We start from the raw sequence: 25,686 nt of genomic DNA on the forward strand, positions 1-25,686 counted from the left end.
TTGGATTTTAGTTAAATAGAAATCTTAGAAATTAGTAAAAGGACATCCCATCAGCCATATGAAGCAGATGGCTAATACTCTATGTGTGATTATTCGTTGCAATTTATTGCACCTTGCACAAGTGTGAGGATCTGTTGGGCAGCTCAGACGTTAAATAACACACACAGCCTTTAAAAGGGCTGAGTGGTTTGACTGCCTCCACCCATCAGGAGAGCATCAACTGCTTGCCAGCCTCCAGTGCTCCCCAAATCCCTTGCCAAGCCCGAGGGAGCCCCGCCTCTCCATTTCCACAGCAGCCCGGGCACCCCAGCTGGGTTTCCACACAGTCTCGGGCTCTCACACCTGGCGCAGAACTCTCGGCTCCCTCACAGGTGCCTGTGCCATCACCCAAGCTGGGAGACTCGGAGTCAGCCTCCACCCTGCTCTGCTTTGTCCCCAGCCAGGGGGTCCCGAACGCATGTGGACACCAGTTCAGACCCCGCCTTGGGGCTTCCGCCCACTTGCAGGGCTGACCACACACTCCACCAACAGCTCTCCCTGCCAGCTCCCTCTCCTGTCCTCCTCTCTGCCCCAGGGCCACCTTCCTGATCAAATGATCTGTTCAAACTCTGCAGCCCCCAGGTCTGACCTGTAGACTAACTTTGTAGTCCCTTCTCCCATTAGCCTCCCCTTCCCAGCTCTCTGGCCACACCAGACCTTGTGTAAGCCGTCCCTGGCACCTGGTACTCCCTCTGCCCTCTGCCCTCTGCCCTCTGCCTAGCATGCCTACCCCTATGCTTCAGATAAACTCAGCAGTCTTTGAGGCCCTCTGGGAAGCTTCCCCAGCTCCCCCTCAGCAGCCACACCTCTTAGAGCCCGTGCATCATTTTTTATTTTCTGCATGAGCATGTAGTGCCTCCCATTAATCTCTGAGTTCCCAGGGGGCAGGAATGGAGTCAATTGGCTGATGGTTAAGTGTGGGCTGGCAGAGGGGGTGCCCTGAGCGGTGGCTCCCATGGGACCCTAGAAAATTGGCAGTGAGCAGTTAAAATGGCTTTGGATGGTTAAGGTAGGAACCCACTCCAAAAGATGCATGCCATCCTGTTTCTCTGCATCACCTGCAAAGTCCCCTCCCTCCATCGACAGCAGGTCCAGGGCAGTTCTGGGCTGGATGTGCACAAAATCGCCCGCCCCCTAAGGCCCGGCCTGCAGTTTAATCATGCTCTGCATCTATTCTGGGCCACACTCATTTCCCGTGGTGGAAATTGGGTTTTGACAGTGTTCCTTTCACAGTTAATCTCTCATTCTAATTACAGCCAGTCCAGTCCCTTCGGCTCAGTGGCGACTCTTCCTCTGCGTTAAGCTGATGGTTCTGCCAGTGCACACACCAGCCAGGGAGCCCCACACTCGCCCTGTCTCCACCCCTCCCCCCTGGCAGGAAGCTTCCCCCTTGCCCTCTCTCCCCCCTACCTTCACTCCAGAAAGGATGTACAGGGAAGCAGCATTGCAGCGGGGATGTAGTAATATTACCACAGGGGACATCTAGCGATGAGAGAGATAATGAAATGGTGAAAGGCTAAGAATATTCTTTGGAGTCTTGCATTTTTCTTCCTTTATTTTTCAGGGTTTGTAAAATGTATGGTTTAAGATGGGCTGCTGCAGATCAGAGCCTTATTGCATGTTTTTAATCTGGCATTTCTAGGGAAATTGGCTTTGGTTGCCCTTCTGACTACGTTGGGTCCCTAAGCCCATATTTAAAAAACAAAGCAAAAGCCTCTCACTTTCAAAGTTGTCCGTCATCATCCTCAAAAAGTATTTTCAGAACCAGACATGGTGACTCGAGCTGAGGCAGGAGGATCGCTTGAGCCCAGCAGTTCAAGGTGGCAGCGAGCTATGATCACACCACTGCACTCCAGCTTGGGTGACAGTGTGAGACCCTATCTCTTAAAAAGGGATTTTCAGGCATCTCATAATTTGCAGAGCATTTGGCAAAATAGAGGCAACAGGAGGTGGGAGACACAGCCCCAGCCAGCGTTCAGGTACCTGGATTCTCATCCCTGCCCCGTGGAGCATGCTCTGAGGCTTCAGAAAGACATTGATGCCTCCGAGCCCTAGTTTCCCTAGCTGTCAAATGAGGCTGTTGAATTACAGGATCTAAAATTGTATAAATGTGGGATATATATCAAAAATTGCTTATTAGGTCAGGTGTGGTGGCTCACACCTGTAATCCTGGTCTTTAGGAGGCTGAGGTAGGAGGATGGCTTGAGGCCAGGAGTTCAAGACCAGCCTGGGCAACATAGCGAGACACCCCCCTCTACAAAAAATAGAAAAATTAGCCAGTGTGGTGACACATACCTATAGTCCCAGCTACTTGGGAGGCTGAGGCAGGAAGATCACTTTAGCGTAGGAGTTTGAGGTTACAGTGAGCTGTGATGATGCCCCTGTACTCCATCCTGGAAGACAAAGCAAGACACTGTCTCGAAAAAAATAAATAAATTTGATTACACATATAGACTTCTTGGGGGGTGGTTGAAATGAGAGGGGCCAAGGTGGAAGAAAAACAAAATCTGTCCTTGGGAAACGTTCTGGTACATGAGCACGAGTCCTGTGGGGACTGGGCCAATGAGTCCTCCTGTTCCCATTTTGCAAACCTGCCTATGAATTATTCATGTCTTACACACAGGCGAAAAGGATGGATAACTTCTGGTTTGACCTAGGAGATATGCTGGGAAAGAATATTTGCTAGAGAGGGTAGAACATGAGCTTTTCAGACCCAAAGGGACATTACAGATTATCTAGTCTACACCCACCAGCCTTCCAAAGGAAGAAACAGTCAGAGTGATTTCAGCAACTGGATTAAGAGCACACAGTTGGTTATAAGTCAGAACCATCCATTGAGAGGAAAAGTCATTCTAAAGAGTGAGAAAATCATGGTATTTATTAATCTAACCCAACTCATCCAATAGTAGAGTCTGAACTCCACCTTAATGTTTACAAAAGTCATATAATGCAACATAAAAATGTCACAAATGTTAAAAATCATTGCTCTATGCATGCACTGGTCATGCACAGACCCTCAGATATCCTTGAGAGAGCAGAAGACAGAGATGATACCTAGGTCCCCAGGGAGAAGGAGAGATGATTCTTGGGATGCTTTTTGTTTCTTGGATACAGAGTCTTATCAAGGACCAAGGTCCCTGTCCTCCAGAATTTTGGACTAAGTCACAAAACATTCTATTGAAAAAATTCTAATATTTGTATCCAATACATAGAATGAATAGACCACGAAACTTATCTCCCCAAGTTTTTGCATACTGAAAAGAGACCAACTTTACCAGCCTCATCTCTTTTCATGCTCTCTCCCTCCTCCCACCCCTGCCACGTGGTGGCCTCCTTGTCCCTCTGCCTCAGCACCTGTGCACAGGCTGCTCCTCTGCGTGGAATGCTCTCCCCCAGAATCTACCTGATTCACTCCCCACTCATTCCAGGCCTCTGCTCAAATATCGTCTTCCCAGGAGACCTTCCCTGACCATCCTACCTGGCATGCAGCCCCGCTCCTGGCTCCTCTGACTTTGCTCTATTTTCCCCTCAGCACTCATCACCTTCCAACATCCTGTGTTTTTTATTGTCTCCCCTCTGGCGTATAACCTGCATGAGGATAAGGGCTTTGGTCTGTTTTGTTCTCCGAGATGTCCCCAGGTAAAGGCATGTCTCTCCCCTAGCTGTCCCCTGGCTTTACCTCTTCCTAGGAACAGTGAGTGCTAAACTGGGCTTTCACCAGTGGGGAGGTGGCACACCCTGGCCCAGTGTGGGACGCTGAATACAGCCCACGAAGATATCCCTGTCCTAACCCCCAAAGCCTGTGCATGCTCATGTTACTTTATACGGCAAAAGGGATTTGGCAGACAGAGGTGATTAAATTAAGGATTTGGAGACAGGGAGATTATCCAGCTGGGTCCAATGTAAGCCCAGGCGTCCTTACAAAGGGAGGGCGGAGGGAGATGTGCCCACGGGAGTGGAGAGGGTGTGGGATGACGGTGCAGACATAGGAGGGCTGTGCTCACGGCCAAGAGGAAGGGGCCACAAATCAAGGCAAACAAGTGGCTGCTAGACGCTGAAAAAGGGAAACTAGATGCTTCCCTGGAGCCCTCAGAGGAAACCAGCCCTGCCAACTTTAGCCTAGTGACATGGATTTTAGACTTCTGAATACATTTGTGTTGTTTGGAGCCACTAAGTTTGTGGTAATTTGTTACAGAAGAAATAGAAAATTAATACGCTCAGTATGATGAGAACATCTCAGTTCACTCTGAGAAGGTTGTGCCACCCAGGTAAGGCAAGCGCTGGTAGGGAGCCTGGGGTGGTGTGACAGGCTCACGTGTGCAGCTCGGTCACCCCACACTGCCGGGAACCACCCAGAGGTCTCCTCCGATCATTGTCCTCTGGCACAGCTCTGCCGGAGAAGGAGCTGGACCGAGCCAGGCTCCCTGCTCAGAGATAAGGACATCTGTGCCTCCTGCAGCATCATCAATTTGTCCCTGTTGCAAGAACAGGTAGTGACTGGTGACACCACGCCTTACCTGCGTGGCTTTCAATGATTGTTTCCCTTGGCAGCATCACAGCTGAGCGGTCGGGTGAAATGTGAGCAAGCAAGTTCGGGCTGCCTGAGAACTGGACACACTTGCTTATAAAATATTTCAACATTTCCAAGGGCGTATCTTCTCCCACATGTTCTGGAACACTTGGAACCAATTTGATTAGCATTGTTGATCTGTCTGGTGCTTGAGCAACTCAACCTGTGCCTCAGTTCTTTCATTCACCGAGGGTCCCTTGGAGGCCACACCCCCCTCTCCAGCACCTATGTCACTGGGGAGCCACAGAACGGAGCAGCACATAGCAATGGCATGGCAGAGCTGGGGTTTGTAGGACTATGCTAATTAAATGTCACCCAATATCCTATCTTCAATAAACAAAAGAGCAACTAAGCCAGAGACACCATCTTCAGATGCCTTGGCCTATAAGAAATTCATTCTGACTCCAGACGCGTTTTAAGAGTTTCAGGTGAAATATTATAACTCCTCGGGCTCGGATTTGATAGTGAAGTATTATGGGTTAGGTCAGGGCAGGCCATGTGGGAGTGACAATGATGTTATAAATGACAAGTTGGATTTCTTTTTTCCAATGACATATTTTCAATGTAATCCATTGCCTTTTTATTTCCCCTGATCCACAGATTTTTAAACTGTTCCATCCAATGCATATTGTGCCTATGTTTTATGCAAAAGAGGAAGACTCCCAGAAGCTAAGATGTGAAACACATAAACAATTGACACTCCATGCTTTACCCTTATTAGAAGAAACACATAAACTTGAACATTAATTTCCTGCCCATATTAGTTTCTTAGGACCACTACAGCATATTACCACAAACTGGATAAAACAACAGAAATTTGCTGTCTTCATGCTGGAGGCTAGAAGTTCAAAGTCAAGGCGTGGGCAGGGTCATGCTTTGAATCTGTTCCATGCCTCCTCTTAGCTTCTGTGGCTGGCAGTCCTTGCTGTTGCTTGGCTTGCATTTGTATAACTCCAGGCTCTGCCTTTGTTGTCACACGGTGTCCTCTCTGCGTCTTCACATTGTCTTCTTGTAAGACATTCATTTTGAATCAAGCAGCCACCCTACTCCGATATGACCCCGTCTTAACTAATCACATCTGCAACCACCCAGTTTGCAAACACCATTAGGACTGGGGGATAGGGCTCCAACAGACCCTTTTGAAGGATACAGTTCACCTGTAACACTACCCTTGCCTGAACTTCCCAGGTACATATGATTAGTGACCACTATTTTAAGCAATTCTCTCTCATGTACCTTGTCATGTCTCATTTTCTAATTTATTTGAAAATAATTTTTAAATGATAGCTCAAATGTACCAATACACTTGACTAATACAGAAGCAGTTTTGGTTGAATTAAGCTTTGGAATGCTTCTTACTGAAAAATCTGGCTAAAATAGAGCATATTATTTCTCCTCCCTTTTTAAATCCTTTTACCTTTCTGCAGCAATGTCACTTGCCTCAGCAACCTTACAGTCCATATCTTCTTGAACAATTCCAATTTTGTTCTTTTTCAGTAAAATTGTTATAGAGAGATCCCTTAAATGCAATATAATCGCAATTTTTTTTAAGGCTTATTATGCAAATTCACAAATAAGAAAACCGCCTTTGTCAAGTGTTCAACTTAGGGATCAGAAAATTTTTCACTAACTGATTGAGATAAAAAGCAAGAAGCAGGTGAGAACTCGGGCAGGAGGGCGGGCAGGAGGGACTGCTCTCTGGAGAGAGGCTGGGCCGAGACGGGGAAAGCAGGGGTGCACCCGAGGGACATCCAGCCAGTCTCCCTGTGGGTGCCACACCCCTGACACAAAGGACACAATGATTTCATAATTTAGTTCTCAGAGAAAATATGTCCCTCTGTGTTTGTTTTTTTTTTTTTTTTTTGCCTGATAAAGAAATGTCAGAGGAAGAAACTTGAAACTAAGACTAGAAAAGGAAATAGCCCAAGCGCTGACACTAACACAAAGCCCATCAGCTGGAGTGAAACCAGCAAGGAGGGCAAAGGCGCCAGGGAACTTGCACGAGCCTGGTGCCAGCCTCCCCTCTGCCCCACCACGAGAGTGGGGCCTGGGCCAAGGCCTTCAGAGTCCCTTTTCACAGGTCAAGCCAGGTATCAAGAGAATATAGAAGGAAGAAAAATTCAAGATATGACAGGAGAGGAGAATTTACTCTCAACAGGGCACTGGGAGGAAAGACAGCTAAGTGACAAAGAAAGGAGAAGGCAGGAAGAGAAACAGGTCTGTGATGTGGGGCAGCCCCTCAGGGCCCCTGACATGGAAGCTGTAGTTGCAACAGGGAAAGAGGGAGCAGCTACCAAGAGTTTGGGCATCAAGATAGTCCCAGCAAATACTGCGCATTAGCCAGGCATCAGGCCCTGCATTAGGAGCTTGGGCTATAAATGTGCTCCCTAGAAGCGTATTGTGAAACGTGCAAATGGTGATGGCATTGCGAGATGATTTCTATGATGGAGTCATGGTCTAAGGGCCTGGGAGAGGACTGCTAAGCATCTCTGCGGCGCCTCTGAGAAGGCACGTTGGAGCTGAGTCTTTATAGAAGAGTAAGCATTTGCTAGAAGGTCAAACAGAGGAGGGGTGTTCTCAGCAGACAGTGTGGCCGGCAGGTCCGTGTTGCTGGGACATAGACTGAGCTGGGACATAGTCCCTCAGTGGGACTGAGGGTGGCACAGCAGGGACCTCGATGAAGGGATTCAGCACCAGGGAAAGGACACTAGGCTTCGTGTGGAGTCCATGGGGTGCCAAGACATGTTCTGGGGAGGAAAGCAACATCATCGGACCTGTGGGACATGAAGATCTGTTTGGACTCTTTTTGAGCGTTGGCAGGAGTGGGAGAAATGGAGTCAGGAGGCTTGAGATGAGCCCACTGCCTCTCTGCATCTGAACCAAGGTTTTGGCAGTGGGACAGGGTGGGGAGAGGGGTTGGTTAGAGGCAGGGGTGAGTATATTTAAGAGAAAGAATCAAAAGTGCCTGAAAAGTGGGGAAAGGAGCCCCTGCAATAACGCCCGCACCTGGGCAGCTGCGTGCAGCGTTGCAATCCACTGCGACAGGAAATAGAGGACGAAAGCCTGGAGTGCACCGGTGCTCGCGGAGGAAGGTGACAGTGAGGCCAGGAGGCGCAGAGTGCGATGGCTCTGCCTGAGGTACGTCCAAGCGGAGATGCATGTGTAGAGGTCAGGAGAAAGGTCTCTAGAGAAAGAGAGAGAGAGAATTTAGCGTGATGAGCACATAAGGGATAGTTGAAAACCTGGTTGTGAACAAAATCGCTCAAACTGAGTAGGAAGAGTAACGAAAGACCCTAGAGTGCAGGGGACAGAACCCTGGGGACACCTATATTTGACGGTCAGGCAGAGGCAAAAAGAAAAACCCACAAAAGAGATTGAGAAGAGGCCAGAAATACCATAAAGACCAGGAAAGTGATGTCAGGAAAACCGAGTGAGTAAAGAGGTTCAAGGAGGAGGGCATCCGCTGTGCCAAATGCCAAAATAAGTCAAGTGTCCCTTGGATTTGACCACAGAGATGTGCAGGACAGTTACTGGTGTGGCGAGCGTGGAAGTCAGCTCTCAGTGGGGGTTACGAGTGGAAGGGAAACAGAAATGGCGAGTGGAGGCAGAGAATGAAGCCCCTTCTTTTTTTATTGTCTTCTTTTAAGACATTTGTTTTGAATCAAACAGCCACCCTACTCCGATATGACCCTGTCTTAACTAATCACATCTGCAACCACCCAGTTTGCAAACACCATTAGGACTGGGGGATAGGACTCCAACAGACCCTTTTGGAGGATACAGTTCGCCTATAACACTACCCTTGCCTGGACTTCCCAGGTACATATGATTAGTGATCACTATTTTAAGCAATTCTCTCTCGTGTACCTTGTCATATCTCATTTTCTAATTTATTTCAAAATAAGTTCTTATTCCAGGCTTACAACTTCTTCCCCAGGATACTGGAATCTCTTCTGATGGCTCCCTCCCTCTTTCTTCTCCTTTCTCCAAGCCATGCTACATCCCATTCAAACAAACCCTCTGGCATTACTTTCTGGCAGCCTGGGGTGAGAGTCTGTGCTTTGCATAAGCTCTTGGTTCTTCTAGGTTTGGCGAACACAAGCTGTGTGAGCACGTCATGCTGCTCGGTGTGCTGGGGGTTAGGGGACACAAATACGGGTGAGATGCAGCCCAATACCAAGGGGCTGTCAATCCAGTGGGGAAGACAGACAACCAATAGGAAAATACAACACAAAGCGCTACAGCTGCAGCACATAGAAAGGGCAGAAAGGTACCTAGACCCGCCTGGTGGGCAGAGGTGATCTACAGAGGCTCCTGCGTAGGACATTGAAGGATAAACTGAACTTACCCAGGAAAAAAATGGGCATTATGAGCATAAGAAACTACCTGTGCTGAGGCAGGTAGGCACGAGGGTATTTACTGCTCAGAGGGAAAACTACAAGAGCTTTAATACTAGACCATAGGTTGCCTAAAATACTGTGGCCAGGGAGGACTGGAATCTTAGGGCAAGGTAAGACATAAAGGGATTCAGGATACTTTTCTTAAAGCTAATGGGAAGCAACTCAAAGCTTTGAAGCATTTTAGAACTATCACCCTAGCAACAGTATATGGAACGGATTAGAGCAGCTTTCTGATGACAGGCGAAAAGGAGGCTCTTGCAGAAACCCAGGGGAGAAATGACGGGATGGCAGCCAGCGGTGGTGGCTGTGCGATGCTGAGGGGCGTCGGCTGAAGAGGCGTCAAGCAGAAATCAACAGAACTTGGCACCTATGGGATGTGGTCAGAGCAAAGCAGAGGTCAAAGAAGACCCGAGGATTTCTGTGTTGAGTGTCTGGGTCAAAGAATTCTATTAATAAACGAGGCTGCGGGAGAGAGAGTGTTGTTTTGCATGTCCCATGTTTGGGACATCCAAGGGGAGTGACCCAGCGGGAATGTGGACATGAATAAACACAAGTGGAGGCTGAAGCCACAGGGGTGGGAGATGCCCGGGGCAGGCTGTGGAGCTCAACGCGGCTGCACATCAGAGACAACCGGGACACTCTGGAAACTGCTCACCAGGGCCCCACCCCAGCGGGTCTGACGTCCTAGGCCCGAGCCTCAGGAAGACCCCCCCAGGGGAGTCTCACGGGCAGTGTAGCTCAAGAGCCACGCGTGGAGACAGGGCGCCAGGCCTGCCGTGGTTTATCAGCCACGCAACCCCGGGAAGTCACTAGCCTTCTTGGTCTTAAGTTTCCTCCTCTAGAAAATGAAGATCGTACCACTGAAAAGAGTCATGAATATTAAATAAGATAATGTGTGAGCAGTGCCTAGCATCATTCCCGGTGCATACCATTAATACAAACCAGGCAAGTGTCGGGACTCGCTAGAGATCCCGCCTGAGGAAGGGCGTGCTCCCAGCCTGCAGGCCCCCAGGAGAAGCCAGGCTTTCTGTTTAACAGAAAGGGAAATGAGGAATCTCCTGCGTGTGTAATGAAGAGAATGACACCTCTCTATGTGCACACAATGTGGGTGGCTCCGACCCGCACACCGCAGTGTTTGGAACCCGGTGCCCAGGCGTGGCAGGCAGTACGATGTCTCGACGCTGAGAGCGAGGCTCCGGCAGCTGTGACTCCCGGTTGAGATACGACGCTGGAAACGCACAGGTTCATTCATGCACGTAGTCGCTGGACAGCTGTTCATGAAGCACCACGTGTGCCAGGAAGGGCGTCTATCAGGCATTCCCTCACCCGCTCACCAAACACGATTCGGGACCTACTCTGGGCCAGACACCACCCTGGGTTCCAGGGAAACAACAGCAGGCGAGAAAGAGATGGTCGGTACCTCTGATAGGGACAGCCCCATCTCCTTGACACCTGTCCAGTCCCTTCCCTCTTAACATCAAAACAGCCACCGCCATTTCCACCCTGCCATCTCTCTCATGGGTTTTGGCAAGAGCCTCCTAATTCTTCTGCGTGTCAGCGATAGCAAGATCCGCCAGTCCATCCTACCTTCTGAGTACAGATTGTTCATCGAATAATCACTCGGATCGATGTTAAATAACTGGATTGTGCGTTACAACAGAGACACATGATGCTATGGGACCACAGGTTAGGGGGCTTTGATCAAGTAGAGAGGCCAGAAAGGCTTCTCTGAGGAAGTGACAACCAAGTCGAGAAAAATGGGTGTTGACAAAAGTGGAGAGGGGGAGGTTTCTCAGGCCTCCAAAGCCTCACCTGTCAGCTATTAAAGGCCTCCAGGCCCATCTTCAAACAACGTCCTCAGCCTGACCTACCCCCACCACCCAGGCCTGTAGCAAGCCCTGCTTGTCAGGCGAGGCTCAATGCAGAGCAACCTCCTCCTGAAGGTCTTCCCTGACTGCACCCTCCTCCCCAGTCATACCTCCTTGTGTCTCTGCCACCCACTGGTCATTATCACTTCTACCCTTTAGTGCAAGAGACTCAGGTGGCTGAGCCTGTGTGCACTGGCTGGTGCAGGCAGGTCTGCTCACCAGTCTGCCCAGCGGCTACCACAGCACCAGAGAGAGAGAGATTCTTTTTGAGGCTCACATGATTCTGTAGGCTTGGCAAGTCCACAATCTGCAGGGTAGGTGGACAGCCTCAAGACACAGGGAAGAGTTGCCATTGCAGCTCGAGTCCCAAGGCAGTCTGGAGGCAGAATTCCCTCCCCTCAGGCCACCTCAGCCTTTGCCTCTCAATGCCTTCAACCAGTTGGGCGAGGCCCACCCACATTGCAGCGGGCAACGTGCTTTACTACTGATTTCAGTGTTACTCTCATCTAAAAATACCTTCACAGTGACACTCAGACTGACATTTGGCCAAATACCTGGGTACCAGGGCCTAGCCATGTTCACACTGAAAATTAAGCATCATGACATGTAAAAACAGGAGTTTGCTAAATGTTTGTGGAATCAATGCATGAAATCTGCTCGTCTGTGCCCGTCTTCTCCTTTCTCTTCCTTTCCTCCCACCTTTGCCTCCTTTTTCATGCCTTTCCTATTTCTCCCACTTCCTTCTACCCGCTTGCTTTCTTTGTGTGTGTCTCTCTCCCCACGGTTTCTTCCCAGTGTGTGTGGCGGGTGCCAACAGCTGAGGAGATACACGAGGGCGGACGTGAAGCAGGACGGCCCGGCGGGGAACACACTGGCCCTGAAGAACGTCTCTCTTGGCAGGCAAGAAGCCACGAGGGAAGGGACTTGCCAAGGGCACCCAGGTCTCCGGCAGCCTGTGCTGCTCTTTCCACTAACCCTGCCAAACACTGGAATGAGGAAGGCTGAGAAGGGACAAGAGGTCCTTGCGGGAGAACTTACTCCGTAAACCAGTGCTTCCAAGAGCCCACGCTACCCTGACCCGGTGCTGCTCCTGCAGGCAGACTGTGCCCACTCGTGCTGGGAGTCAGAGAAGCCGGCACCCAGCGCGGGTGTCAGAACCAGGGTGTTTACTCACCCCCGGGGGTGGCGTGAGCCCCAGTCTCTTCGGGATCTCTGGGACAAAGGGCTGCAGGGCTAAGATGCACTTCCCAAGACTCACTCTTGTCCCACCACCTCCTGAGCAAATGTAATCAAGCCCAACCTACCTTTCTCCTCTTGCCCTCCCTGCTTTTGACAAACATTTATTGAGCCCTTTCTCCACGCCAGGTGCTGTGCCGATGTTATAGACACAGAGAGGAATAAGCCAAGCTCCCAGTCTTGGGGCACTCACACTGGTGGAGGGGACATCCCTGTGTGGCACAGCAGGGCAATGACAGGCTCTGTGCGGGGCACGCCACCCTCTAGCCTAGACTTCCCCGGGGCTGGTCTCCAGGGCAGCCCTGTGGACGTGCCGACTCCCTGTCTACTGATACCATCATCCAACTCCTGCAATTTATACATACAAATACTGCAGCCAGAGAGGCGAGATGTCCTGCCAAGCCGGGTGTCCAAACAGCTGTCCAAGGCTGAATCAATCCGGTTTCCTCTTTTAGCCAGCCTCTCCAGTGGGGCGGCCTTCTCTTAGGGAGCCGTGGGTAGTTTCAACCACTAGAGGGCACCAAGCAACCCGCAATCGGTCCAAATCTGCCGCGTCTGGAAGCAGCCTCAGCACGGGGTCGCTCTGCTCCCAGGTCCCTGATGATACTGACATCTTGTATCTGTTCTCAAAGTGAGCCCTGCAATTGAGGCAAGACTGACATTGGCTGCACAGACTTTACTCCTGAGCCTATAAGAAGTTCAGGGGTGAGGGAGTCAAGCTGTCCTAATACAAAGAAAGGGGCCAAAGATTGTCTTATAAATAAACATGTCAGAACCAATGACATAAGAGATTTTTTAAAACTTTTGCCCATTATCCTGACCATCTGCCAATATCTATTGTCAATACGTAACCAGAACATAACCTTGCGTTATTGACAAGATACTGTATAGCAATGGTATCAAATAAATGAGGGACCATAGAATCACCTGTGGGTCTTTTTTTTTTTTTTTTTTTTTTAAGGTACAGATACCAAGGTCACACTCACAGCAATTCTGTTTAATAATCCTGGGTCTGTGATGGGACCCAGGAATGTGTGTTGTCAAAAGGCTTCTGGTGTGTAAAAGAGTTTGGAAGCCATCGCTATATAATTGGAGTGTCAGAAATGGGGAAAGTGACAGGGAGAGAGAGAATTGAACTCAAAAGTCTGATGACTTTGGGGTGACTTGCACCTTTGGGGGCTGCAAGATGGAGAACAAATCTAAAGGTCACAGGACATATTGAGAATGTGCCCCTGCTTTGCTGAGCAGCAGCTACATTTGGTCTTTGGAAGGTGGGTGCCAGTCTCTTGGCTGAGTCTCTCCTGTGACTTCTAATCTCAGTGGGATCAAGGCTCTGTGAGGCCAGGCGTCCTGCTGGAAAGGACACGGGATTTGGAGTTTGATCAGCCTCGGTGTGTATCCAGCTCTACCACCTAATGCTTATGTGCCTTTGAGTCAAGTGCCCTTGAATTCCCCAAGCCTCAAGGTTGTGTTATCTGCAAAATAAACACAATACTCATCCCATTGTTGTGGGGACTAAAAGGGCAGTGCGATCAGCAAACACTTAGTGCCTAGGAGTACAGTGCCTGGGAGGTAAGCGGTGCGGTCTGCATGTTGTCAGTACTCGCCCAGAGTAAGAAGAGCAGGACGGCACCACCACCGCCCCTTGCCGGGCCCCAGTGCCCAGGGCTGTCTCAGATCTATGTCACAAGACACAACTGATTGAACTCCAGCTGCTAGATGCCAGGAGGGCTGCTTTTTCTGGCATGTGATCTGAATTCCCCACCCAAGAGGAGCTCATATCCTCAAAGTCTAGGTCAAGGAAAGAGAGTCTGAGCTCCCCTTTCTGTTTCTACCACTCTTCAAAGACTTGCAGTGTTTGATGACAACCTCTGTGTTCACCCCAGTGGCCCCTGGAGTCCTGTGAGCATTTCTGGATCTCTCCTATGCCAGGTTCCGCTGACATCCTCCTCCTTGAAGCCATCTGCGCCTTAGCTCCTAGGAACCCTGGAGCCCTCGAGCTCTCCCCCTCCCACCCCTCCCCTCGGCCTTGCCAGGGGATGTCCTCCCCTACTGCCTGACCACTGGGGTCCCCAGGGATTCCATCCTGGGCCCTGTCCTTCTCCTCTGAGCTCTTCTTGAGTGATTTCTTCCACTTCTGCCTGTCAGCCCCTGGAGGTGATGCTGTCGTTTTGTCCCTGACCTCCAGTTTCATATCTCAACTGTCTTCTGGGCTTCCATTTACAGTGTGTCCATTTGAACTTTAAAATCAGTATGTCCAAAATTAAATGAATCATCTTCTCCTACACTCTCTGCCTCCATATACACACCCCACCATACACAAAATGACCTCTCTTCCTCTTTATGGCCAGTCTCAATTAAGAGAGTCACCACTGAGCCCACTCCCAGGCCAGAAATCCAGCAATCATCTTCCCGATTCTTCTCCCACCCAGTTTAATCCTTCCCCGAGCCCCACTGATTTTTTTCTCTCCAACATGCTCAGCCCAGCCCTAACCTCATCATCTTTACCTGAACCACTGTGACATAAGGAAGTTAAACTCCTTGGTGCCAGGTCCACCTGTCCCATGACACACTCTGCCTCCCGATTCATGATCTAGTAAGACAACCCTGTGGTTTCCCGAGACCAGGGAGCTATTCATGCCCTTGAGCTCTGGTTCATGCCAGACCCTCGACTGAATGCTCCTTCCTGCCTGCCTGCTTGGCTTCCCCTACACATTGTCATGGGTTAAATGGTGACCACCCCCCACCAAAAGACATGTCCACCTGGAGCCTAAGAATGGGAACTTATTTGGAAAAGGGTCTTTGTAGATGTAATGAAGTTAAGAATCTCGAGATCATCCTGGCTCTTCCAGGCAGACCTAAATCCAATGGCAAGGGCGCTTATAAGAAGAGAAGATGACACAGAGGAGGAGACACGAGAGAAGGTACCATGTGACAACGGTAGGGGAGTGAGGGGACTGGGGGTGATGCTGCCACAAACTCCAGAACCCTGGAGCCACCAGAAGCTGGAAGAGGCAGGGAATGAACCTCCCCTAGAGCCTTCGGAGGGAGCATGGCCCTGCCGATCCCGCGATTTCTGATTTGCGGCCTCCAAAACTGTGAGAGTAAATTCCCATTGGTTTAAGTCTCTATGTTTGTGGTTATTTGTTTCGGCAGCTCTAGAAAACGAATACGCTCACTCCTCAGGACTCGGTTCCTGCGACATCTCCTCCAGCAAGTCTTCCTTGGCCGCCCCTGCCATCACCAGCCCCCCTCCGCTCCCTGTGTCGGCCTCACCCTGTGAACTCCTGAAAGGCGGCAACCGGGTTCTGCCCCGTGGAAAGGTGAGGGGCCGGCAGGCACCACTCCAGGAATTGAACAGGTGCTCGGCCAGATCAACGCAGAAGCACCTCAGCCCCCGGCACCTCCTGTGGCCCAGGCACGATGCCAGGAACTTCACAAACACAATGCAACAAATGGTCCCGCATGCCTACAGGTAGGTGGATCACCGCTGCTTTACAGATGGGGCAACTGAGGCTCAGTGACTTGCCCGAGACCACTTCCTGGACACAGTCAGGATGCACACCCGGATCTCTGCAAATCTCAGGTCCCAGTGAGCTAGAGTGTGGCCTGTCCTAAAGCCCAGCGCCAACCAGAAGAAGAGGGGTGTGGGAGGAGAGTGGGACAGACCGGGTCTGAACTAGCCGCTGTGGGACAGGGCTGCTGCGTGTGTGTGTGTGTGTGTGTGTGTGTGTGTGTGTATGCGTAAGTGGTAATGAGGTCGTGGGTTAGTAAAGACAATAATTCATAACGCAGAATACGTATTTTACAGCAGCATCACTTCTGAGGCCTGGGAGCAGCTGTCCTGCGACACAAGAAGGATGAGGAAGGACGAAGGGGGAGAAGAAAGGGAAGCGGGAGAGGACGACGGATACTTCTGTTCAAGTGTTGAAACAACACACATTTTCCTTTCATCTCCTTCCTCTTCCTCTTGGCCATGCCTCTGCCCTTTCTGGTGGCCTTGCACTTGGGATCTCAGGGCACAAATGCTGTCTCAGCTTCCACGATGCATAGAAGGCTAAAAAAATGACCCCAAAAGATATCCAGGTCTTATTCTTGAAACAGGTGAATGTTACCTTATATGGCAAAAAAGGGCTTTGCAGGTCTGATTAAGTTCAGGACCCTGAGATGCGGAGATTATCCAGGTGGGCCCTAAATGCAGCCCTAAGTATCCTCGTAAGACAGGGCCCGGGAGAGGCTTGACACTCAAGAAGAGATGCAATGTGACCATGGGGTCAAAGAGAGGAGCGATGCAGCCCAGCCACCAACTGCCAACAGCCACAAAGCCAAAGAAGCATGAAGTCACGGATGCCCCTCTGGACACCCCAGAGGGAGGGTGGCCCTGCTGACACCAGGATTCCAGCCCAGTGCCACCGAGTCCAGACTTCCAAACTCCGGACTTTGAGAGAATACAGTTCTGTTTTGAGCCACCAAGTCTGTGTTCATTTGTCCCTAGCCACAGGAAACAAGGACACCAGGCCTTCCAAAATTATCTTCATCCCAGTCAAAACTTGTTTTCTCGACAGCATCCTTTCGTTTGGTGTTAGGGAGGAATCAAATCTGGTGATCTCGATTCACTCTAATGACAGCCCCTTCGTGCTCTCAGAGGCAATTAAGCTTTTAAAGGGAGGGATTGTAACTCCTCAAATTAATCTCTAATTGGCTGGCTTAACGTAAAGAAAGGAAGCCAACTGAGACTGCAAGCAGCAGGGTGTAGGTGCTGGCGGGTGAACCAAGCACAGGCACATTCGCCGGCTCAGGAGTGGGACTCCGATCTCGAGAGTTACCCCCTTGTTCTGGTTCTTCTCTTCCCACAAAGGGACTTACAGATTCTTCAGAAGCCCCGTGTTTGCTCTCAGTGGCTCCAGTGTCACCCAGCCGGCACCTGGCACACGGTGCATGCCGGATCCTGGTGGGGAATTAATGATGACGACAGTAATCTCAGGCTGCCAGAGAGGCAGGGTAGAGTCCCTGGCATAAGTCACCTGCTTGCACAGGTTGGTGGCATGTTAGATGCCTGCAGCTTGATTCCTGCCCATAAGATGGAAACCCTTATCCAGAGTGCTATAATTCATTAATTTATAACAATGTATTAATAATAAATTTATAAGTAATTTATTAATACATCTTTCCTAAACCCGAATCTTTTCCCTAGGTTCCCCAAGGTCTATGCAATTTACAATAATTTCTTATTTTCAGCAACATGGTACCTCTAGTTCTTTGTGAAAATTAGCCCTGAAAAGCAGATGAAATCTTTCTATGAAGTGCTAACTTCCCGGAGAGCTGTATAAAGAACCCCCCTCAACACTCTCAGCCAAAGCTCCGCATTGATGACTTCTGGATGGTTGCTCAGGTTAACACAGAGCAAGAAGCATAATTGTCAGCACAGAAAGAAAAGCCAATTGCCTAGAATAATCAAGGCCCATGATGACACAATTCACAGCATCTGCAGCATACTTCTAAGTTATATTAACATCAAAATATGGAACGCAACACCTCCATATATCCTTCCACCTCCCTAAAAGTATTCTTTCTCAACAGTTGTATTTATACTCCCTCCACTTAGTGCTTTTATAAGTCCAAAAATAAATTGCAAAATATGACCAAATGATGGACAGCCTGTAGAATTAGCTCCAGCATTGATGCCAAAATAATCCTCAAAGTCCCTCTCCCAGTTTTCCTTAATTCAACAAAACTATATTGAGCATCTCCTACTTGAAAACCTTGGAGATACATACAGAAAATAAATCACTGCATATCAAAGTAGATGGTTACCCTATGGAATATTTGAACAAGCAGTGCTGCGAACCCCATCTTGGGTACGAGAAGCCTTTCAATCCATGCAGTTAATTGGTCCCAGTTAGGACAGCCTGAAAGTTCCCTCTACCTTTGCTCTCCAGCTGCCTTTCTGGGGTGGCCATTCCCAGCTGGGATTTGCTCATCAGGTAGCCATCAGCTGTTAAGCCCCAAATGGTGACCTCCCACTTCAGCCAGAGCAGTGCTCCTCAAACTGTGCAGTGCACACACAATGACCGGGAATGTTGTCCCAATGCAGATTCCGGTTCCACTAGGTCAGGGGAGGAAAGCCCCTGATTCTGCATTTCTAATGAGCTCCCAGGTGGTGACAACCCTACTGGACTGGGGACCACATTTTCAGTAGCAAGGAATGAGAGCACTTTGTTTTTACTCAAAACAAAACTGACTCCTGAAGGTATGAGTCTCCAGCAGCGTGCGCGTGATGTTTTCAAGCCTTCCCCATAAGGGTAGAGAAACTGAAGGCAGCTGGACCATTGGACAGTTGTGGTGCCGATGGACAACTGTGGTTCAGTGCTGCTACCTCGCTGAGCAAAAACCATCAGGTACTAACACTACAGATAGAGCTAGACAGCAAAGAACTAAGCTGTTTCCCAGACCAGAACAAAGGGGAGAAGAACAAAAGCCCTGGGGAAATCACCTTCTCATGGATACAGGTCTCCCATGTCCTGGGTTTCCTTCGGGTTTGGGGTTCACCTTCAGTGTGTGTCTTCATGGTTGGAGAGTTTGCAGTTTATCCCCAGACCCCTCTCACGGTCACCTGAGTGCGCTGACAAGCATCTCCCGGCAGATGCTTCCTGTCCATGTCATTGTCGGATTGAGAACACTGTTGATGACCAGAGGGAGCAGAGGAATCAGGGTGCCGAGTGAGGAAAAGTCTAGAGAAGTTGCCAACCCAACAGGACCACAGTGCCACCCACAGCTGCGAGCATGGGCGCTGAGAGTGACTGTCGTGTTAAGGCTACTGCACTGGGGCCATCAGTATAGATATTTTCTTCTTTCTTAGAGGACAAGTCTGTGGAAGTCAGGGCCGCGTCCCTTTCTGCTGAGTATTGCCAGCGCTGGTCACTGCGGGTGCTCACAACATGCAGTCATCACTGGACCGGGGAGGGGAAGAGCAGGGGACAGGGGGCACAAGGACACAGCTGATGCCTCTTGGCAATGACCACACATGCCAAGGACTGCAGGTGACCCATAGAATCTCTGCCCGTCCTAAACCTCAGGGGTCTGACTGGACCCTCCTTCCCAGCAACAGAGCAGCAAGCAAGGCCATGGGCCCTGGAAGTCACACAACGAACCAACAAACACTCAGTGAGAGGCTTTGCGCAGCAGCTGGCTATGTGCCACCGGGCAGTCCCAGGCTCCTTGTGGCTCCTGGGTTCCTCTACCATGAAGTGGGGTGCAGGGAGGAATTTGAGGTCATCCAGAACCCTGTGTCCTAGAGCAACTGGGTTGAAATTACTATATTCTTTTCTTTCCATTCATGTTCCCTTCTCCCCCTCCCAAACCCACAAATCCTCCATTTCTAAAAATTGGAAAGAAACGTTCAAGAAACCGTCTTTCAGTGTTTGGAAGCTACACGTCAAACCCATGGAGCTAAAGAAATAGCAGCAGAAATAACAATAATAAACACATTCAACTTGGGACTGCTGTATTCTTCAATAGAGGCCTTTAGATGTCCGGAGGCTACATGCAGAGTAACATTTAATTAGCATTGTCTAATTTCTGAGTAGTCTTACCTCCTAGCTGGGTTTTGATTTGGATGATAATGTTTGAGTCACTTGAGAATGCTGTGATGTGGAGGAGCTTCTCGGCCTTGGGCCCCTCTCAGCCTCACACACGCGGGGAGAACACAGCTGGCCAGGAGTACCAGGTGATATCACCTGTGAGAGGGGGCACCCAAAGGCCCCCATTCATTTGCCTAATTTGGTCACTTTAACAAACTTCAGGAGAAATTACTGTGGCTTTTTCAGCGAGGGTAAAGCTTTCTCATGGATGAGAAAAAAATACGAAACTAGTTAAAAATCGTATTATAGTGTAAACTCCACAATACCCTGCTAAAACATATGAAAGCCACCTCAGAAGAGATTTGCAGGCTAAATAAAACCACTAATTGAGCGGTCAAGCTCTCTTGCAGGTGCCTTTGTCTGTATTTATTTATTTTACTCATGTGAACACCAGGTAACATAGTAGACACATTATTACTTCCATTTTACAGATGAGAAAACTGAGGCATGGTAGATTTGGTAACTTGTCTAAAGTCTTACCTGGTTGATAGGTGGTGGAGCTGGAACTTAAACCGGCTGGCTGGCTCCAGTGACTACTGCTCTTCACTACTCTGCACTCATTTTTCGTGGAAACTAGGTCAAGTTCAGGGAATGCTGCATCATCACCCAAGGAGAAGGAGTAAAGGAAAGAGGACTGTGGGGCGCCCCACTATCGGGGAGTGTGATTCAGGGCCTTCAGGCTGGGAAGGGAGAAATGAAACCCTTCATTTCCCAAACCTGAAACAGAAGAGGCGTTCCCAGTCTCCCAGGTGGTGCTGCAGCCCAGGCAGGACCAGGCAAGGATGCGCACCTGGTATCACCACTTACCCAACTGCACTTGCGCCCCTAACCCTCACGCGGGCACTTTGAGCCCTGGGCAAGCCTTGAGCCCAGCACCGCGATCAAATCCAGAGAATTAAACAGTTTGCATGGAATGAAATTTGTCCCGTGGAAGGTGCCTGCAGCTGGCAGTTAACACCGGCAGTAAGAGGATCAACTCCTAGCCTGCTGGCTTAAAAATGGGGGTGGGGGTGCGAAGTGTGCGCGCTCCCTTTTACCCATTCACGTTAGTTAATTTGGATGATAAGGGTTCGTGTTTAATCCCATTGTATGTGAGTGAATATACTGAAATCGACAACCCTTGAGAGGTCACCCGCGGCTGGCAGAGCAACCTGCAGGACGGTGTGGGTCGCGTCCATTCTGGCGTGAAGTGGAAAAGAAAAGTTGTCGTGAGGAGTCTGGAAGCAAGACGGAGAGGGACGCCCCAGGGGTGCGTGGTGCAGACCTAGCCCCCGCACCTCCCAGGCCGGGGCAGGTGGGCCCCTGGCTTCCCTGAGGCCCCGCACCCCAGGCCTGGCTCTGCGCCCTAGAGCTCCCTACATCCCACCAGCGAGCGGGGCTCCGCCCTACCCACCTCTGCCAAGGACCCACAACAGCCCACAGGGAGAGCCCAGGCCCTGCCATCGTCCAGCGGAGTAGAGAGAATTTAGGGGGCGGTGGGGGAGGGGGCAGAAAAGGAGGGAAAGATATCTAACGAGAGGTCTCAGCTGTTCCCAGACAGAAAAGATTAGAAAAAGGAGAGAGTTCGGTGGCTGTAGATTGGGCCATAAAACAAAAACCATTTTTATCGTTTCCATCTGCAAGAGAAAGCTCATGCCCTCACCCACACCCCGCAAGCCCGGAGCCCCCAGAATGTGGGATCCAAGGCAGCAAATGTGAGCTAGGCGTGCCGGTGGGGGAGGAGGCCTGCGGCCGCGGGGCCAGGCTGCCCGCAGAGGCGCAGGCGGCCAAGAGAGTTCCCAGCCGCCGCAGCCCCCCTCCTTCTCCTTGGGCCCGTCCAGCAAATTTCCTCCCTCGTTTCTGTTCGTGCCTTCCCTCCCTCCTCCTCCCCCGATATTTTCGCTTTCTAAAACCATAAAAAAGAGATCAACTTCCCTAACTTCACGGGGCCCTTTTCAGTGACAAATATTGATGCCCAAAGTGTCTGCGCTCTCCCGCCCCCAAACGTTGAGAAAAGGCGCCCGCGAAAGAAGGACATAAAAAGTTAACAATGCTGTGAAAATATGTTTGCAGAAAATAGACAATCGTTGGATTAAACGTATTCAAGTATGAAATAATGCCTTTTTGTGTCAAAACTTGGGCGATGGGCGGGTACAAAAGTTCCCTGTGGCAGCTACTTGCTCCCTTTGTGAGCCGTGCGCTTTGGCGTCTCCACTTGGGCGCATTACTCAGAGCCCTCTAAGCGCGATTGTTTCTCCCTTTCTAATGACATTTACCGGATCAAAACATGCTGTTAATTCGATCAGAAGGCTTCACCCTCCCTGACAAAGCCACAATAATTTCTCCTGAAGTTTGTTAAATTGACCAAAATTAGGCAAATGAATAGGGGTCTGTAGGCGCCCCCTCTCGCAGGTGACGTCGCATAATGCTCGCCTGGGCCAGCTGCATTCCCCCTTTTCTTCTCGGCCCACTCTTCTCCGTGTTGCCCCCCAATCCTCTCACCCCGCCACACACACACACACACACACACACACCCGTCCGCCCGCCTGTCTCTCCTCCCCCACCCTCTGGCATTATTAAAATTTAGCCCAATGAAACTATTCATACTTTTCAATGGACATTTTCGTATAGGATAATAGGCTACAAATTGAGCCTCTTCCCCCCGCGAAGAGAGAGCCGGAGGGGGGAGAAAAGAAAGCCAGCGACGTGGTCAGGGGGTAGGGGGGAGCGTCGCGTGCCAAAGACCGGCGGGAGGGGCGAGGCGAGGCGTGAGCTTCGTGTGCCAGCCGCAGCCCCACACCTGCCGGGATGTCCGGACAAATAAAGCGGTGTAAACAAAAAGGGGGGAGAAGGACGTGTCACCAAGTCGTGTGAGAAAAGCCTGGGAACAAACGGGGCGCCTCCGTCTCCAAGAGCTCTCCCTTGAACCCGGCGGAACAGCCTATTAAAGGCTTACTTAATTACTTTAATGACTCTGGACAGGCTTTAAAACGCACTCGGCGCTGGGACGGCGGGCTTGCTGGGATTTGTAAACAGGCGATCGTGTGAGACTCAGCGGTGGGACTAAAGGAGGCGACATTGTTTTGTGAGGTTCCTCGCCCCCCGGTGCCCGTGGCCGCTGCGCCCCTGCGCTCCGCGCCCGCGGCTGCTGCAGGCGCTCCCTCGCCCGCCGGCCGCAGTTGACGCCTGCCTTTCCCGCCCGGGCTGTTGCCATGCAAATGTTATTCCCGGGCGGATCACGTGTCCTTTGAAGGGCCACGTGGATTAACAAAGCTGATCTGCCCCCAGCTCGCCCCCCTCGGCAGCTAAATTTTTTTTCTTAACTTCTTTAAAACTGATCTTGAATGCATACATCCTCCAAACGCAGCTCCCCTAATCCTATGGAATAATTCAACTCGTGAATGCACTTGGAGCCCTGGATGACCGCTTTATAAGGCAGCCCCTCGGAGTCGGGAGGCTGCAGTCTACCTGGGACACTCGAGGAGGCACACGAGACTGAAAGTGGACGGGTGCCTCGAGCCACCGCCTCTCCGGAGGGCGCGTACTGACCAGGATGTCAGACAAGCTCAAGGAACGCAAAGTGAGCCGGCTGAGCCGAAGTGGCGCTTGCGCCCTGATGATAAAGGCATTTGACTCACAGACCAGCCGTTTGGCAGGACGGACGGCAGGGACGTGACCACATGGGACTTTGCATGTAGAAGAATCCCGAGTGGTTTGGGAAGGGGATGGGAATAGACGGAGGAGAGTCCTCCACCGGGGAAAAGCCCACGCCCGGAAGCTGGTGGCCACCTCCCCAAAGCCCTGGCGCTCAGCTAGGAGGAGTGGCCCAAGCGGGTAGGGTGGCTGGAAGGGGAGCGCGTCAGGCGCTTGCGTGAGAGGGCAGAGTTCAACTGGCCCGAGTGTGGCGGGGCGGGGGTCCGTCCCTTCCTGGGGCGAACCTCTGTGCAGCGTGAGCGTCTGGGAAGACGGTTAGCACGCAGCTACTACAGCCGTGCCTTTGACGACTCCCCGGGCACAGCCATCCTAAACTTACAAACCTCTATTCGCAGAGAACCCCCGTTTCTCATAAAGTGATAGAAAAGCGGAGGAGGGACCGGATCAACCGCTGCTTGAACGAGCTGGGCAAGACGGTGCCCATGGCCCTGGCGAAGCAGGTAACGTCGGCAGCCTGGAACCCGGTGCCAGGCGCTGGGAACCCTCGGCTGCCACTCTCGGCGGAGACGCCGGAATCTGTGGACTAGAAGGGCCTTACTGAGGGCCTCCCTCCCCCGGGGGCTTGAGCGCCAAGCAAGCCAGGAGCCGCTCTCGCTCAGATTGCAGCTGCGCTCTGCAGGCTGGTGCTCTCCAGGTATACCGCGCCCGCCCAGCCTGCGGGCGCTGGCCCGAGCCCGCCGGGCCGCTGCGAGGAGCCCTTCCTCCTTTTGCAGAGTTCTGGGAAGCTGGAGAAGGCGGAGATCCTTGAGATGACCGTCCAGTACCTGAGAGCACTGCACTCGGCTGACTTTCCCCGGGGAAGGGAAAAAGGTGGGCACAGGTTAGGGACAGGGAAACCTGCGCTCGGAGCGTGCGCCGCCCTGAGTCTGGGGGCTACGGAGGGGAAGGACGGGGCGTTCCGGAGAGGTCTAGTAGAGGTCTCTGCTGCAGGAGGCTGCAGGGGTGGGAGGCCAGGGCCTGCAAAAGCGCCTCTCCTGTCTGCGCGATGGCCAAGCGGCGATGATGACTGGTTTCCAGGGCTCCTGGTTGCGACGCCTAGTCTTAGGCGGGGTGGGTGGGATCAGGCTGTCAGGGTAAAGGGGATGTTTGCTCGAGCTTTGCCAGTCTCTAGACTGCCGAGAGAAGGCGGGCCTTAAATGGAAACTTTGGCCAGAAAATGTGATGGAAGATGCCCTGCGCTCTCCTCGGGCTCCGGGTGGGGAAGGGGCGCTCCGGGGTTTTTCCTTACTACGGTCTTTCTCGCTCCCCCAGCAGAACTCCTAGCAGAATTTGCCAACTATTTCCACTACGGCTACCACGAGTGCATGAAGAACCTGGTGCATTATCTCACCACAGTGGAGCGGATGGAGACCAAGGACACCAAGTACGCGCGCATCCTCGCCTTCTTGCAGTCCAAGGCCCGCCTGGGAGCGGAGCCCGCCTTCCCGCCGCTGGCTTTGCTCCCGGAGCCCGATTTCAACTATCAGCTGCACCCGGCGGGGCCTGAGTTCGCTGGCCACAGCCCCGGCGAGGCCGCTGTGTTCCCGCAGGGCGCGGCCTCGGGGCCTTTCCCCTGGCCTCCCGGCACGGCCCGTAGCCCGGCGCTGCCCTATCTGCCCAGCGCGCCAGTGCCGCTCCAGAGCCCCGCGCAGCAGCACAGCCCCTTCCTGGCGCCCGTGCAGGGCCTGGACCGGCATTACCTCAACCTGATCGGCCACGCGCACCCCAACAACCTCAACCTGCACACGCCCCAGCACCCCCCGGTGCTCTGATGCTCACTCGCCCGCCAGATTTCTCCGCGCGTTGGGCGCTGCTTAGGAGAAATACTGTATATAATTGTACAGGTGTAAATATTGTGACCACAAAAAACTAGGTGTGGGAAGGCCAAGAGCGAGTTAGTCTTCTGAAGGATCTCCCCCTGGCAATAAACGTTTTCTAATAAAGACCCCAAGAGATGGATTTCTTTGTTACCTTCTGCTCATCCACAGCCCATGCCCTCCAAAGTGCCAAGGGCCTCGAAGCTAAGGGCCAAGGTGACGGCCCTCGGCAATTTGGTGGGGGGCCCCGCTGCGGAGTCTGAAGGAGGGGAAGGCTCGATGGAGGCTTAAGCAGATATTCCAGGCGTCTCCTGGGGGCGGGATTCGTGGCTACCCCAAAGCACAGTTCGCACCCGCCCCTAGGGCATCTTGGGCATTTGCTTTAGGAAAGAGGGGAGGCAAGGAACAGTATCCTCGGCTCTCGGAAAATGCAAATCGAAGTAC

General features: G+C 51.5%; 1 protein-coding gene across 2 annotated transcripts; it reads left to right on the forward strand.

Moving 5' to 3' along the window:
* Positions 1-22,850: 22,850 nt before the first annotated feature.
* HELT (helt bHLH transcription factor) lies at positions 22,851-25,376 on the forward strand. 2 transcript variants are annotated; one of them, XM_069493484.1, is made up of 4 exons: positions 22,851-23,312; positions 23,782-23,886; positions 24,160-24,256; positions 24,698-25,376. In XM_069493484.1, the coding sequence occupies exons 1-4, from the start codon at positions 23,286-23,288 to the stop codon at positions 25,195-25,197; spliced, it is 729 nt and encodes a 242-aa protein (XP_069349585.1). In that variant the 5' UTR covers positions 22,851-23,285; the 3' UTR covers positions 25,198-25,376. The 2 variants fall into 2 exon arrangements, with proteins under 2 accessions (XP_069349585.1, XP_069349586.1); XM_069493485.1 differs by having other exon boundaries at positions 24,701-25,376.
* Positions 25,377-25,686: the final 310 nt, after the last annotated feature.

This window comes from Eulemur rufifrons, chromosome 18, assembly GCF_041146395.1.
Source record: "Eulemur rufifrons isolate Redbay chromosome 18, OSU_ERuf_1, whole genome shotgun sequence".
In the NCBI taxonomy this organism is placed as follows: Eukaryota; Metazoa; Chordata; class Mammalia; order Primates; family Lemuridae; genus Eulemur; species Eulemur rufifrons.

Excerpts from the sequence above, each read along its gene's own strand:
- HELT (XM_069493484.1), top strand. The coding sequence starts at position 23,286 with ATGTCAGACAAGCTCAAGGAACGCAAA. Across the intron at positions 23,313-23,781 it reads ACAAGCTCAAGGAACGCAAA|AGAACCCCCGTTTCTCATAA; the intron begins GTGAGCCGGCTG and ends CTCTATTCGCAG. Across the intron at positions 23,887-24,159 it reads CCATGGCCCTGGCGAAGCAG|AGTTCTGGGAAGCTGGAGAA; the intron begins GTAACGTCGGCA and ends CTCCTTTTGCAG.